The sequence below is a fragment of the Colias philodice genome, chromosome 19, assembly GCF_061535455.1.
Source record: "Colias philodice isolate Cphi_HAF_F1 chromosome 19, ilColPhil1 Martin Lab GWU primary, whole genome shotgun sequence".
Taxonomy (NCBI): Eukaryota; Metazoa; Arthropoda; class Insecta; order Lepidoptera; family Pieridae; genus Colias; species Colias philodice.
Genome location: NC_143104.1, coordinates 6,306,472 through 6,322,598, shown reverse-complemented (window position 1 = coordinate 6,322,598; position 16,127 = coordinate 6,306,472). Strand labels below are relative to the sequence as shown.

At 34.3% G+C, this 16,127-nt stretch overlaps 1 protein-coding gene across 2 annotated transcripts in view; it reads right to left on the bottom strand.

The window, feature by feature from the left end:
• Window positions 1-2,861: 2,861 nt before the first annotated feature.
• Fur1 (Furin-like protease 1) overlaps window positions 2,862-16,127 on the bottom strand; it is a 161,430-nt gene continuing 148,164 nt past the window's right edge. The window contains exons 11-15 of one of the 2 annotated variants that reach the window (XM_089707180.1): window positions 13,975-14,093; window positions 13,060-13,509; window positions 11,853-12,040; window positions 8,027-8,114; window positions 2,862-4,295 (exon numbers count right to left, since the gene is read on the bottom strand). In XM_089707180.1, the coding sequence (XP_089563306.1) occupies window positions 3,673-4,295; window positions 8,027-8,114; window positions 11,853-12,040; window positions 13,060-13,509; window positions 13,975-14,093 (1,468 nt within the window). In that variant the 3' untranslated portion in view covers window positions 2,862-3,672. The remainder of the gene's footprint in view (window positions 4,296-8,026; window positions 8,115-11,852; window positions 12,041-13,059; window positions 13,510-13,974; window positions 14,094-16,127) is intronic. The other variant, XM_089707179.1, reaches the window with a different exon arrangement.

The window sequence follows — 16,127 nt, the reverse complement described above, 5'->3', positions numbered from 1 at the left end:
ATACCTACCTTTTATATTATCAGCTGTTATAGGTGGTATATTATAAGCTAATAACTATTTTATAAAAATCTGTTCAATATTATTTAAAAAATATATTTCTGTGACAAGTTTTAGAGTAAATATTATGTAGTTAGTTAGTTCTAGGTTCTTCTTTTCTTTATACATATCTACGTACAAACTAACCTAACTAGTTAGATATTAATTTTTTATATTCCTCTCTAGTCTCTATATTTTCATTTTTACCCCAGACTCTGTTTTATTGATTTATAAATTTCCTGCTCTGTAAAGTTTATTTTTCCCTTTGGGATTGACCTGAGTCCTGATGTCTAGCTTTTTTATTCGCACATGAATTGGTCCGGACTACGTACTTTTAAATTTCAGATTAATCTATTCTTATATGTCTTTCAAAAGCGAAATATTAAATATTAACACAGATATAGTGAACCCATTACATTATTACAATCATCTTATGTGACCTTCAACATATTATAGTGTAGCCGCAAATTATATTAATGTGTAAAGACCCTTTCTTAATAGTGTGCACACAAGGGATGTCACGATCGAACCCTTTGTCAGACCCCACCTGTCTTAGGGTATATCATTAATATAATATTTTACAAAATCATGTTTCAAGCCCAAAGTGCCAAATACCTATCGCATGCCTACCAATACTGACAAAGAGGTTCTTATTAAAGAGGTTTGGGAGTCAGAGACTTCAATAGACACGCAGCATAAAATAATAATTAGAATCATAGCCTTAAATTCCGTTCAAATCGATAAATAATGGTTAAAACATTTGTATCATTATTTCCTTTACATTTCCTTCCACTTCCCTAAACATCGGTGATGAGAATAAAAATAGTATTATAAAAATAAATAGCCCCGTTTGTTCCAACTGGGGGTTCGGTAATTTTATTTCATTCCTCTACGCCCGACTGAACTAAGCTTATGAGAGGGTCGGATAAATTACGGGGTGCGTAAAATATTTCACTCCCCTGTGTAATTATTGGCATTTTTGGGAGGAATCTCGTATTTCCGAGGTTAAATCCAGATAGGGTATGCGACAAATAACGGACATAAATCAAATGGATGTGATTTAATATCATCTTATATTATAGGGATAAAGGCGCTAATACATATAGGTATAGTAGTAGATAGTAGGTATACGTTTCTAAAATATTTATGCAATGTAAAAGATATTGAGTTGGTTGTTGGTTCAAATGTAAAACAGAATATCCAGAAATTTAAACAAATGCATGACTTGATAATAATCTATACTAATATTATAAAGAGGAAAAGTTTGTAAGTATGTATGTATGTATGTATGTATGTATGTATCGTTTTCACGCATAAACTACTGGACCGATTTCAAAAATTCTTTCACCATTAGAAAGCTGCATCTTTACTGAGCAACATAGGCTGTATTGCATTTTCAAAAAAATTAGAGATCCTTACCAAAAATGCAATAATGTAACCCAAGGTGTAAAAAAATCCTCAATAAAACTTCTGTCATCGCGTGCGCTGCGGAATCTATTGAAGATAGAACAAAAAAATGTTCTACGGTATTATAGAATGGATCAATATCTACAAGAAAGTCCGCGATACCATATGTCCATCTTCAGTAGTTATGTTACTACAATAACTTTTTTACGTTTTCAAAGTAAATAGAAGTGCCGACAGTAATCAAACCATGTTATCCATACATATATTATATTAATCCTTATCCCATTAAATGATGTTTTATTATAGACTGTTTCAATACCAGCAAAATACTTTTTAAATGAAAAGAATTGGATATTCCATTCAAAAGATATAACGAATTTTTAAAAGTGTCAATCTACAGAAAATAGTAGGTATACTGTTCGAGCAGGCCGTAGTGCGGGGGTCACGGAGGAATTCTACCAATATGCGTCTTGACGGAACACAGTGGGGTTTTGGTCGGTAGGAATCCGACATAACCCACGGCCCCGGAGTCCGTGGGTATCTATGAAAGATTTCCCCACTAAAACAAAAAAAAAAGGCCGTAGTGCGGGACGGGGTATTTAAAGGTGATTTTCATGTGATTAAAAATTAAACCTATAGTCTGACCTATATAGTAGACTTTTCACTGTAACGATATCGCTATCTATGCGGGTGAAACCGCAGGGCATTGCTAGTTAATATATATAAGTGATAGTATTTTTTTAGCACTTTAGCACAAAATAGTATTGGCTACACTTACTTCTTATATTAGAAAGAACAGAACAAAATATTATATTCTAAAGCAAGGGTCGCATCTAGCATAGTTTATTCTGTAAAAAATCTTCTAATACCCAATACATTAGCTCTATTGATCGCCCTTAGTGTGTGTTCGAGTTTCTAATAACAATTCTCTTTGGCATTACGGTGTTGGAAATAAAACTCTCCAGAGCCTAAGTTAGTTTAGTTCGACTAGTATATCGCCCTAATGATGTGAACAAATTTAAAAGCACTGTGTTACTTATTTCATTTTCTGTGTTAAGATTATTTTACAAATAAAAAAACATGTCCTAATTATATGGAATTAGCATGAATCCTTATTTCTGTAGAATTAAGGGTGTGACTTTTACGTCATAACTAATTAATTATTATTAGATTGACAAAGCGCCATTCTTATTTGTTGGCCACTGAAGTTTTTATCAGTTATTTAAGCTTAATATTATACCAATCATCCAATCTTTTATATCATTATAAATTATATAATACTATTGCACTGGGTTTAACTTAATACCTACCAATTACCATACTTCATGCAGCCCGCAGTCAGGAGATCCATCATTGACGACAGCTCGTACAACTTGCAGCATCATTTTCCAAAATAAGTATAAAAAATAAAACAATCATTCAATAGGAACTCGTTTAATTATATACATAAAATATATTTACACCGTACAGAGCTCAGCCTACTTACCTAAATGGCCACTTGAGCAAAATTATCATTAAGTATTATGCATCACACTACATTTTTAACTTGTGACCCGTTGGGAAAATGACTAATGTACACTTTAGTAGTCGGGTAATTAAAAATGCGTTTTATATTTTCAGCCAAATCTCTACGTACTTGTGATAATTAATAACATCAGCAAATGTTTTAAACATTTCTTACATAAATTTACGGTAGTCTTTTTACCATCGGGCCGCAAAATAATTAAAATAACTTTTACAATTAAATGCTACAAAAAGAATTGGAAAATGAAAAGAAGAATTGAAATATGATTTAACTGGACGGTGTGGAATTAGGTGAACAACCATTTAATTCATAACCAAAATTTTGTTCACATTTTAGCACCTATTTAAAATAAAATTATTTGTTCAGTTATAAGTGTTGTGGTATAAAAAAGTAAAAAGTATATATGTAGTTCCTTAAGACTTACACGATTTGGAATGTGATGTTTTTACATTGTAAACATGATTTTATCTTAAAAACCTAGAGAAAGTTAAAGCAATTTTAGTGCAGTAGAAAAATAGACCGAGAGATTGAATTCCACAGGTCTTTGGATTTAATTATACGATAAATTCGAAAATCTTATACAAAAACGGCGATTTAATTCAATTTTTAATAAATTCATAGAGTATATTAAATTGTATGTAATTTCATTGATCACTTAAATTCGTATTTAATTCGTAATACTCAGGGTTAAACGTTAACAACTGCTATAAACGTAAATCGTCGTCTTCGGATTCACTGTCGCTTCCGTTATTAATCGCTTTGTGTATTTCGTCCTCGATCTCCAGAGCCGTCTGGAGTTTGTCGTCTACCGCCAATTCCCTGTACGCAACTTTTATATTATCATTATAATGGTTACTACAGAAAGTTTTCTGCAAACAGGTCACTATCACGTAGAGGGTGACCGTCCCGAATACGACGAGGACTATCGAAAGGATAATGTTCACTTTGTAATGCCAATCGGCGTCGGATATCTGCGGCAGAACCGTGTTCGGGTAGCAGTAGAATTTGGGTTCGACGTCCGTTTTGTTGTAGAGTTGGGCGTCGTCTAAACAGGAGGAGCACTGGGTGTTGTGTGGGCCGACGCACGTGGCGCACGTGTAGTGGCACGGCAGGCAGATGCGCGGCGCCGAGCTGTTGGCCGGCTCCATGTCGAGCGCCTCGAGCGCGGGCGCGGTGACGTCACCGTGCCGCTTGACGAGCGCGGGCTCCAGCGCGGTGAGGTTGCGGCGCCGCGACGACCGCTCCATAAGGATTTCGCTGGCGTACGTGCCGTCCGGGCAACGCGTATAGCATCGCCCGTCGTACAAGTGCAATTCCTTCGCGCATTCTAGTGGGAAAAGAACAGACACGTGAATATATGCGATACAACGGGTTATCCGACACCACCCAGCACCGTCCCGGCTCCATGCACTCGCGTCGGCGGCATGATGCAGAAGATCCGTACGAACGAGACGCGAAGTTCGTAGATGCAGACAATGAAAGTAGGAATTGAAGGGAAAAATCAAGTAGAATCTCGTCACTGATCTCAAATAATTTTGTTCGAAACGTTCGATACTGTAGAATTTTGTAAATCAATAGGTGCCGTGATCGCTTACTTCATGCCAAAAAAGGGACGTGCACAAAATTAAATGAAATCAGGAAATATAAGTAACTCAGAAGTGAGGATGATTAAAGAAAATAAATTATGAGGGTTATCAAAAGGACGAATCAATAAGCAGAAAGCGGATAGCGAACATTATTATAAAAGTTAGAAACATTAAAAGCGAAGCGAGACATGCGACAAGAATAATATACTCAAGCAGTATCAATATCAAAATTCAGTGGAGTGAACATAACGTCAGCGGTGTACATTGCAAATAAAAACTTTACAACACGAAACTAAGACTAATAAGTAATAACAATGATCAGAGACAAGACTCCACTATAAATAAAAATCTATATAAATTTTGTAATAAAAGTGTTTTTTTATTATATATCCATCCACATCACGTTCAATATATACAAATTTAACATTTACATTAATAAATACAATTTATTCGGTAGCTACTTAACGCCGATTGGTGAACAATTTTACATGTATACAGCAAAACTGTTATAAAAATGAGTTACTTAATGATTTCTAGAACATCGAGCGATAGTTAAAACAGGTGATACAGCAGTTCCTAGCCTTATCCAAACTTATCGAACCTACTCCTAACTCTTATTGAGTTATTTATACATAATTTTAACAATTACGTTACTCTAACTACCAGTCGATGAGAAATCTTGATCGATCAGTCGTTTTAAAAATTTACATTTGTGAGCAATTTGTACAAGTCTCCAAATTTTATTTTTTCATTATAATAGCTACTTATTATATACAACTATGTTAAATTTACTAATTTTAAATGGATTGGCAATCACCGCTATGATCACAACCACATTATGCAATATATTTATTCTAATTATTATGTTTTACTATCTTGGAACTAAGTATTCGGTTTTTATTAAATCTGTAACAGCCTGTCCACTTATTTCAATTGTTAAAAACTTTTACTTTACCATTAAGGAAGCAGCCGTAAAATTAACAACGGAGACATAAACTTTTAATTGTTAAAGAGAAAAAGTTTAATTCAATACGCAATTTGAATACGGAATTTAATTAAAGCATAATAAGAGTTCTATTCGAATATTTTCGCATGTAAAAATAAGTCGAACAATCTGAGATAAGACAACAAAAAGGTTTTATGAACAAAATGTAATTCGAGGTTGGAAATAAAGCGTGGGTCACGTACGGCTGATACACGATCGCAATTTAAACCCGACCGTTCAATACCTCTCCACTTCCTATCCTTTATAAATCTGCCAAGACCGTTGCTGATATAAAAATAGTCTCTTAAACGAAGTGATATATTGAAATTGCCACAATTGAACTAGTTATAAGTGCTATACTTTGTGCTATCTTCTCGTGACCCGTTTTCACTTCCAAAGGGCATTTCAAAGGTTACTGGCTGAAAATATTATTGTCCAAAAGGACATTCCATATTGTTGTATACAGGCTGTTACAGAAATAATTTGCCTATTTATTTTTCCTTAAGTTTAAGTTGCCTAATAAAACCCATTTCAACTTAATTTAACAGATATGTATGATTGTATTCAACACAACATAGCCTAGTGACGATATAAAATGTATAAGAACTTGTTAATTGTAATTAAATCAAACTTGATTTTTGAGCGTTCATCATGAACAATATCGTCAGAATGCTATTAACACTAAAATATAAATTTATCTAAATATATGATTTATAAATATTTGATTGAAAATTTAAATGCGTTCACATTTGGCATCGTAAGTATACCGTTCATTTGGTTCATGGCAAAGTAAAATTGTTGCTACAAACTTAACAGATTTTAAAATTATGACTATAACATTCTATTGTAAAATATGTGAAACTTAATATTTTCCTATTATTGTTTAATACAGTTGGATTTATAACGAAGTTTATATTTCACTGAATATTATACATAATATCAATATCACTGAATATGAGAAATAAGTTGTAAAAAATTATTATATACTTAAAAAATATTGGATTTTGTGCATGTTCTACAAAATGACTTTATTTTAAACCAAATACACGTGTAAAATCATTATGCATAATATATTATAAAAGTAAGTATATTATTATTAAAAGATAAAATAAAAAACAAAAACAGAACATTATTGTAATCCTATAGCGTAGCATAATAGGATGCGACATGACAAATCCCAGTGTATCTATATAATACGAAGGGAAGCTGCAATTATTTACGTATTAAGTACCATAAAACCTACATTTATGCCTACATCGAAATCTCTACTGCCCATTTATATTCCCTTTACCTCCCAAACTTTTAGCTGCATTAATTCAAGCAAAATGGACGTCTCATTTGAAAGTACACAATATTAAATTATGTAATTGCACTTGTTCCTAGCTCTTTAATTTTGCCGATTAATAGTTGATATTACAAAATACATACGAGTTATTTTGGACACAGTGTACAATATTTTACATAATTGTGTCGCAATAATTTAAAAATATCTACTATCTAAGGTAGTAAAAGTGAACACCTCATATTTAATTCTAAAGATATCTTTAAATCACTGTGACCGTGGAAAGTCCGGAATATTCGACATTTTTTCATTACTTATTGTTAATTATTTGAAGATGTTCTTTGTAGCGTTCTGTTCGAAGAATAGAACCATGACAAAAGAACATTTTTCTTCGAAGCTTCCGGACTTTGAGAGCTGCTAAATTACCATCTAAAATACTTTTCAGTAACTACATTAATTTACCTTAAGTACAGGGAAGGTGACGTGGCAGTAAGTATGAAAGAATTCATTTTTTGTGATGTAAGTATTACAAAGAGGTATAAAATTAAACAAATAAGATTATAAACAGCTTGTACTTATAACGTAGATAAATTTAACTAGAATCACGAGCCTCGGCTGCTAGAACACCGTAGCCGGGTGAGAGGTCGCCAATATCAAAAATATTAGCAACGTATTCATGAAGAAATACAAGTACGATAGTGTTACTGCGATTTGGCGGTGTTAACTTCTTTGATTTTATAAATAAAATGCGGGAAATCTTTTGTGATTTAAACTTATGTAAAATATAATATCACATTTGACATGCACATGTAAAAAAAAAGACGGGTTGCACTCCGGGAGTGCCGGCTGAAGTGAAAACTTGATAATTAACGTTGAGCATGTTTGATATCCATCCGTCTTACGCTTTTTCGATCAGGCCACGTGTCCTGACGCGAGTTTAAGATTTTATATACCCAACGCCGCTAAAGAAGTTTTCACTTCAAAAATTAAACAATTAAGGTACCAATAATCATTTATAACATTTGCAAGCAGCTATCGCATTGTATTTGTTCACGAACCCAGCGCGGGCGAACGTTGACATGTGCGCCACAAGATGGCGTCCTATCTGTCGCGGGCCGCAAGATGGCGCGCGCGGGTTAGTGCGAGTGTGGGCAAGTACAAAGCGTCGGTCGCGAGAGTGAGCAGCAGTAACAGTGAGCACAAACCTAAGCAGCGGTGCGGGGGCTGCGGCGCGCGGGTGGAACAGCCGCTGTGCGCGCCGCTCGCTGGAAGCGAGGGACTCTCTTCGCGGATCTGTGGGACCGGAGAAATGTTAAAAAGTGAAATCCCGTATCCCCTAGTGGGATAGGGCAGATGCATGTATAAATCTGTAACACTGATCAATATTCTTTAGGGCAAAGTGGGTGATCACCCTTCTATGTTCTACTAGACCGAAAAAAATTTTCTTCGTCTCCTTAGGGAATCGAACCCAGGACCCTCCGTTCTACGCACATGTTTCAAACTCTGTACCAGGGAGGCAGAGAAGTGTTAACCAACTTCTTTTACTACGCTTCTATAGAATATGCGTGTTAACATACATTTTTACGAACTCTCCAAGTCCCATATTCATGGTAATCATTTTTGTAACAAAATTGAATTTGCTGGCTGAAAGTGCTGCATGTTGCCAAATTGATAACACGTGTTGAAATCACGTCCGAGGAGCGACATCATTAATGAAAGTTTCCAGCAACATTATTCATCAAGAAATGTTGACCATGAATAGGAGGCCTTATACTGTATACATCTTCATATAGATCTATTTTATACACGTGCCTTACGAAGTATTTTCAGGGTTAAAGACTGTATACTTTCAAAATTATTGTCAATTATGTTACAGCCCCTAAGCCTCATTTTGTACAATAGACATTAAATTGGAAGCTTTCTATTGTATTACAATAAAGAGGAAATAATTCAATCTTCTTCGCTCTTGCTGAAAATAAATTTATGCTAACCTTTAATAATAATATTTGCGATTACCTAAGTCACAAATTAGTATTTTCCACTTGCCAACCAAGATAAGTATTAAAAAATATGTGTATTTTTATTTTAAACACAAATTTTAATCAAATGAGCACTCAGTGATAGGATACAAATAATTGAAAACAAATTGAATTAAAATTTTATAGTAGTTAACCGTCCAAAATTAAATGAATTGGGCTGTTGCCTGTTAGCACGAAGATTTGGTATGTTTTTAAAGCATAATATTTTCGGTAGCCATAGGGGTTAAATCTCTATAAATCAAGACATAACATTTATCTTAAGATAAACCAACGAAGCACAATAATACCATTTATAATCACATTTTTAATGACAAGTAATATTTTAGTTAATTCTTGTTACTAATGATTGAAGACAAATAATAAATTGCTTTGTCCAAGAAATTGAATATTGTTATTATTTAGACGGTCTAGGTCGAATAGAAAATATTAATACATATTAGATTTTTGTATTAATGATTATTCGAAGTTCACACGGTCTACTTCATATACAAGTGACACTGAAATATTATGTTGTTAGGATACACAATATACAATTATAATTCGTACCAATATCCAGCAATCCAGCTTTACTTCAAAAACAATCGAAATATCTAAGTAGAAACAAAAGCTCGTTAATATCATTTCTTATGTGATAGGTACTATTTTTATTGTGCCAACAACTATTTAATAATCTATGGTGTTTTGCTTACATGTTATAACAAAATATCGTATTAAATTTGAATTGTATTTGCAATGTGATCTATATTATACTAACTAAATAAAAGAAGAAGAACTAAATTTTTTCTGGCGAATGCTTCAAAAAATACAAAATAATAAGGATAACAAAAGGAAAATAATTTGTTATCCAGTATAAGGCATTTAGTGTTATCTCAGATAAAACTTGTAAGTGGTAAATGGGTCGGACGACAGCATTATAGTATAAATCCTTTAAGAATCTCGTGACCCGCGTCTTTGGTTTCACGACTGGGTTGCACTTAAGGGGCCCTGCTCCGAAATGTATGTTTCTAAATCATGGTTTTTGGATAGAAATCATCATATTTAAAATCCTAAAAAAATATATAGCACAGATAAACGTTTGATCTAGTGACTTTTTTGGATAAAAACACAATATTAAACATTTGACTCGATCAAAAAAAAATCAGAAGTAACATCGATTTTAAAAGCATAATCAGTTTTATGAGAATTAGGGGAACGCTATGTTTATGAAAATTTTACATTTCATTTACTAATCAGGTTTTACAGGGAAATTTTTGGATAGATTTTTAATTTAGCCCTTATTTTTTTCTATATAAAATATAATACGTAAAATGCGACTCGCGCGCACCACGTCAGTGCAGCCAGAGTCCAGCCGGACGTTATCGAGGGAGGACCTGTGCTAGTTTTGCTCCCGACCACGTTGCAGTCGCCGTTCGCGTATTAGAACCGAGCGGCGAGTAAAACGGCGAGCATGTCACGGTATAAATAAATCAGTAGTTTGATTTTGTTAGTTATCCTAGGATTATTGTTGTAAATATAAATTAACTTCTTATTCTATACTATTAAACGAACAATATTTGCATATTAATATATTTGTTTGTAAATACAGTGTGGAAATTTTCGATGGGCCCTGGGTGAAAGTACTAGAAATACTGGAGATAGCAAATTTCCTTTATTTTTAAAAAGAAATAGAACTGCATTCAAAGATTTTCAAAAATTCAGAATACACTAACTTACTTATTACATACTTATATTCAATTATTATTTTGCCTTTTTTATTTGTTTTACTTTTAATTATTATTACCAATATTTTCAGAAGAAAATAAATTAATGTATCCAGAACGAGAGTTTCATTTTAAACTTTAAATGTATGTATAAAATAGACCAAAAAATTTTTACGAGAAATTAACAATAAATTATCATTTATATTGTTTCTATCGATTTGAATAATAAAATAAAATTTGAAAAAGGAATGTTTCCTTTCAGAAAAATTTGCTATCCCTAGTATTTCAAGTACTTTCCATTCAGGGCACATCGAAAATTTCCACACTGTATATATACAAACAAATATATAAATATGCAAATATTGCTCGTTTAATGGTATAGGATAAGTAGTAAATTTATATATCAACAACATTCCTACGATAGCAAATAAAATCGAACTACTGATTTATTTATACTGTGGCATAATCACCCGCCTTCATAGGTCACCGGAGTTCATGCCGCGCCGGCTCCTGCGCAACGCGGGCACGAGCCATCTCAGTGCCTAAAATGCCTAAACTTTCAGTACAAAGGGCTCTTAACCGATTAACTTTATAGCCCGCTGCCTTTAGGTTTTATCGCAGAAAATGTTAACATTTAAATATATAACTTTACACGTGTAAGATTCAAGAGTTCCATATCGTTTTGAGCGTGTGAAGTTAAAAGATGCCTGCATAGCCATGTTTATTATCTTCTATCTAAATCATAAATCTTAAGTATACACAAGTTGTCTCAATCTTCATAAATCGTAAAGATGTTTTGACAAATATATTTATGTTCTCATAGGAACACATAGATTGCATGCCGTAGCTTTTTCCTTTGTTTGCCTAACAGAAGACGGCCAAAAGATTGACTTTTAACTGTCCGGTATAATTAATTCACTAGGGTGTTTGAAGTATTGTTCATAGCTTACATTGTAAAATAATGTGGCGGATAAAATGAAGACGGTAAATATTTGAAGTAGATAAAAATAGGTAAAGTTTGACCAATAAACATACATGTAGAAGATAGTGGAAAAGGTAAAATCCAAGGGATCAAAAAATTATATAAAGGACGTGTCTAAGATCTTATAGAAAAGCTTAATAGAAGTAGATAACGATAAATATCACTAAAAGTAAAGAAGTAAATAGGTAAGGACATTAAGGACATAATAACGTCTATGCGATACTAAGAATTTTCAATAGGGAATCAGTAGAAATTGACGTCTTTTTGAAAATAAGAAACCTGAAATAAATGATTATTAGTTGTCTCTTACCGCGTGTGAATCATGCCAAACAAGCGCCAGGTCGTCATCTATAGAGTTATGTCGCACCTCCTCCAGTACGTCGGGCCCCGCGCTGGGCTTGCCCCACGCCGGGCTGAGGCTCTCGGGCGACGCGTCGTACTCCTGCGGGGGAGTCTCCGTGCCGTAGAATATTAGCTCCCATTGGGTTAGCGGGCCCGCTGCAATGTATGGGAAATTATTTCGTTGGTTCACATATAGAGTGTGGACTTTCGACGTGTGTACTGAAATGGGATTGATTTCATGATTCACGTATAGACTGTGGACTTTCTGTTTTGATACTTGTGTGTTGTGTATGGGACTGATTCGTGTAAAAGTGTGTAGACTTTAGTTTTAATAACTGGTGTTTATGAGATAGACTAACATTAGTAATAGATTGTGGTAGCTTTGGTACTTTGTCCTTAGCTGTAGTGTTTAAAGTTTTGTATTTGTTACTAAAATGTGATGTAAAAAATGGAAAGGTACGTACGTAATTCGTTACGTAGGAAGGATAAAAAATAATTTTGTTATCTTTATCGTGTATAAAATTATAATATTTTTTTTTTTTGGTTTCGTAAGAAAGGTTTTTGTCTGATAACTATGACGCGACTTGCTTTAAGTAATATCTGAAGGATAAAACGTCGGTCTATAAATTTTTAGAAGACTTTTATCTAAAATTTGATCATGAAATTATGTTTCATCACGAAACTTTGTAACAGTGTATATAAGTTTTAATTAACTAGGTATTTAAAAAGTCTGGTGTTCAGTTATCTTCTAGTTTGCTTTCTATCTACACAATACATAAAGGATGTGACATGCTTTTTAAATGTTACGTGTTAATTATTAAAAGTAAATGCAGTATCGATTATAAAATTTAAAAAGCACGTGTCTACTAATACACTGAAAATTCTACTCAAAAAGAAATAAAATTTAGTGGGATGGTGATTATTGTGGCTTTCTAATAAAATAAACAGAAATAAAAAGCCGCTAAAGAACAAAACAGAAAATTAATAACGACAAGCGAAAATAAAAACAAACATCAAACGAAAGTTTCCTAATGAAATTTCCTTTGCTAAAAAAAAATCAAAAACACTGCGCACACAGCATGCAACTGCGGTATTCAGGACAAAGGTAATTGACGTGCAAGCTCGGACGGCTGAAACGAAACGGTCGCGGCAAAACGGACACAACATGCAAGTACCGTTCGCTTGCAGAGGCGCCGGATATATCCGCTGTATTTTGGGGTATTGCTCGAACAGGCTGGACATCTTGCGCTCGCGGGCGTCGGCGAGCGGGTCGGTGAGGTCGGCGCGCAGGTTGAGGCTGAGGTCGGGCGCGCCGCTCGCGCGCGCCGTCGAGCTCTCCACGGGAGAACGCGTCGCCGGCCGGCTCTGCTTCGACTTCTGCGAGTTCCTATTCGGATTCTTGGAATTTTTGTTCTTTTTCCTTTTCACCAATCCGACCGTGTACGTGGGGACTATCGGAATAGCTTTCCCTCTGTTATTTTTTCGCCCCGCTTGCACGACGACGGGCCGCGTCGCGTTACTCTTATTACGGATTATTGGATTCCTGAACGGTATGGGGTCGTTTTTAGCAGCCGGCGAGCTCGTTCCGTATAAAATTAACGACCAATCTTGTAATGTCGCTCGACCTATGATATCGAAATTGGGGATGTAACGACACACATGTATTTCGAGGAAATAAATTTTGTAATTGATTCTGTTGAATAGGATTGACACGAGAGTTTACAAAGATCTTGATTTATAGCTGACATAGGCGGCTTAAAGTTGAAATCGATAAAGTTTGTAATCTCCCGTGAGTCAGTGTCAGTAACTAAATTGTATTGAAATTTCTCCTCGATCGCAGAATTCGAGTTGAAATGTTTCTGATAGTTTCATAATCACCGAGGTCGGTAAATTGAGATTTGAGATTTTCGATTTTACGTAGTAACAATAATTAAATCTGGTTCAAGCTCGCTTCAATTAATTAGAAATACCTCTTATTATACTTGAAATAGACACTGCGCTCCTATTGGAAGAAATTTTAGTTAGCCGATAAACATCAAACATTAACACTATGTAAAATATAAACCGATACAGCGATACCAAATACGTACCCATATATCGTCCGCCGTTCTCCACTTCGAGCTGCCAGACGCCGAGCGGCGACTCTCCCCACATGTGCACGGACATGAAGGGCCACGAGTTGAAGCCGGCGCGCGACGAGTCGTGCGGCCTGGAACAACCCTCCAGTTATATACCCACTTAATAGCACAAGTGACGATATTATATTTTGGAAATGCCAATAAACATGACGTTGAGGGCATTCAATGAACATTTAAGATGATGTAGTGCTTTCAATAACACCTTTTGAGTCTTCATTGTGGAATAAAGAATATTATGAGAAGTAAAATATTTCAACGAAAATTTAAATTATCAAGAAAGTTCATGTGATATTAACATCTGTATTTAACTGTACAAATACACGTGTAAAAATAGCACCGGTTATATTTTTAACGCTACAGTAAATTTGCATTAACACCACAGCACGGATTTAAATAGATGTAAATCGGGTCTTATTGTTTCAACGGCAAATTCATTGACCGTTTGCATAGCATACGCAAATAAGTTTGTTTCCAGTTTGGTGCTAAATTACCAGCAAAATCAAATTACAGGCTAGAAGTGTGAAGGCAAAACAACTGTAATGATTGGAATTTAGTCAGCCGTGAATAGTGACTAATTGAAATAACTTTCCAGTCCGTTCATACATTTAAAAGTTTAAAAACCATTTGAATGTTCATCAATTCAGGTAAAAAAATGCAATTTGCACTTTTAAAGTACTGTAGTATTACTTAGTATCTAAATACTTCCAATCTACTGTTTTAATCTGGTTTGGCAATTTTGATTTTGTTCTCTAATTATTACTACAACAATACAAGTGTTTAATTCAGTATTCTAGAAGCTGAAATTTAGTACAAAGGTACGTAAAATGAATTGTGTCTGCCAACAAAGACCCTTTAGTTTTATCGTGGACTTGGGACTGGCAGTCTGCTATTTATTGTTAAACTTTAAACAAATTTACACGACCTAATGTGGGCTATCGCAGTTTAGCCAAAGCTATTACGGCAAATAACAAAACGTCAACCTTTTACTTGACTATTAACGCTTAACTTTAATTTGTGTTAATAAAATGTACGACTACATTCGTTTTTTATTAAATTAACAATTCTTAAGTTGCTTCAGTCGATTTCATAAGCCATGAAACAATCCAATATAGAAAACCTTTTAAATTCCAGATATTTATCACACAATATCTACAATAGTTCTCCGAAATTCTTGTTATATTCCTGCTAACATCCCGTGTCAAAGAGGAGAGGGATAAAATGATTTTACAAAGCTATTTCATTAAAGCTAACGTCACTTCAGGCGGTTCATGAGTCGATGCGCTATTTCACAGTGATAAACTACGCCACTCACTGGCTATAGAGCGTAATTTGCGAACATTACTCTTGCATAAAACGGTGCCATATGTGATTGTCGTTACATAATATAGTAAGACGGTTGATTGTTAAATTAGAACCCTAATTTATTTGAGATATGCTTCCTTCAATTTCTTTATCAACATCGCTATGAATGTCGCATGGAATTTTTCTATGACAGTCATATGATTGAATTTTTTATGCGTAGATTATTTTATTGTCACCCGTAAATAATAATTAATTGCATAATTTGAACAGATTATATACGAATAAGTATCATAGCTTGTATGTTAATAAAGTGTAACAAATAAGCAAATGAAAATATTTGCTCGATTTGTCATATTTGTAATACAGAAAACAGAGCTTTAGTAGTATTTAAAGTCACTCGATATGGAAGAAGGATGCTTTGTCACGCTTTGTAATTCGCTCCGAAAGTTCCGATAACGACCTACTGCCTGTGAATTTAAATAAGCAAAGACGAAATATAAAGGGAATCGTCTTGCTGAGTAGAGCTGTAACGTTAACGATACCAAAGGTAAACCTTAATGTAAAACGTAAAGGTTCTCGACATCTTGTTTGCGCTAAGTGTGCAAAGATTTCAAGCGGGTACTTTGTCTGGATTGTGATTTGCAAAGTTTAAATTACAGGTATCGCAGCGGCAGCAAAATAATTGAGATCTAAGATATTGACGATCTGTTTAGAGGAAGAAAATCGTATTAGGTATATATCTCGGGAAAATTGCATTAAATTATAATTTTTATCATAACAATGAATTCACTTGGGCACGAACA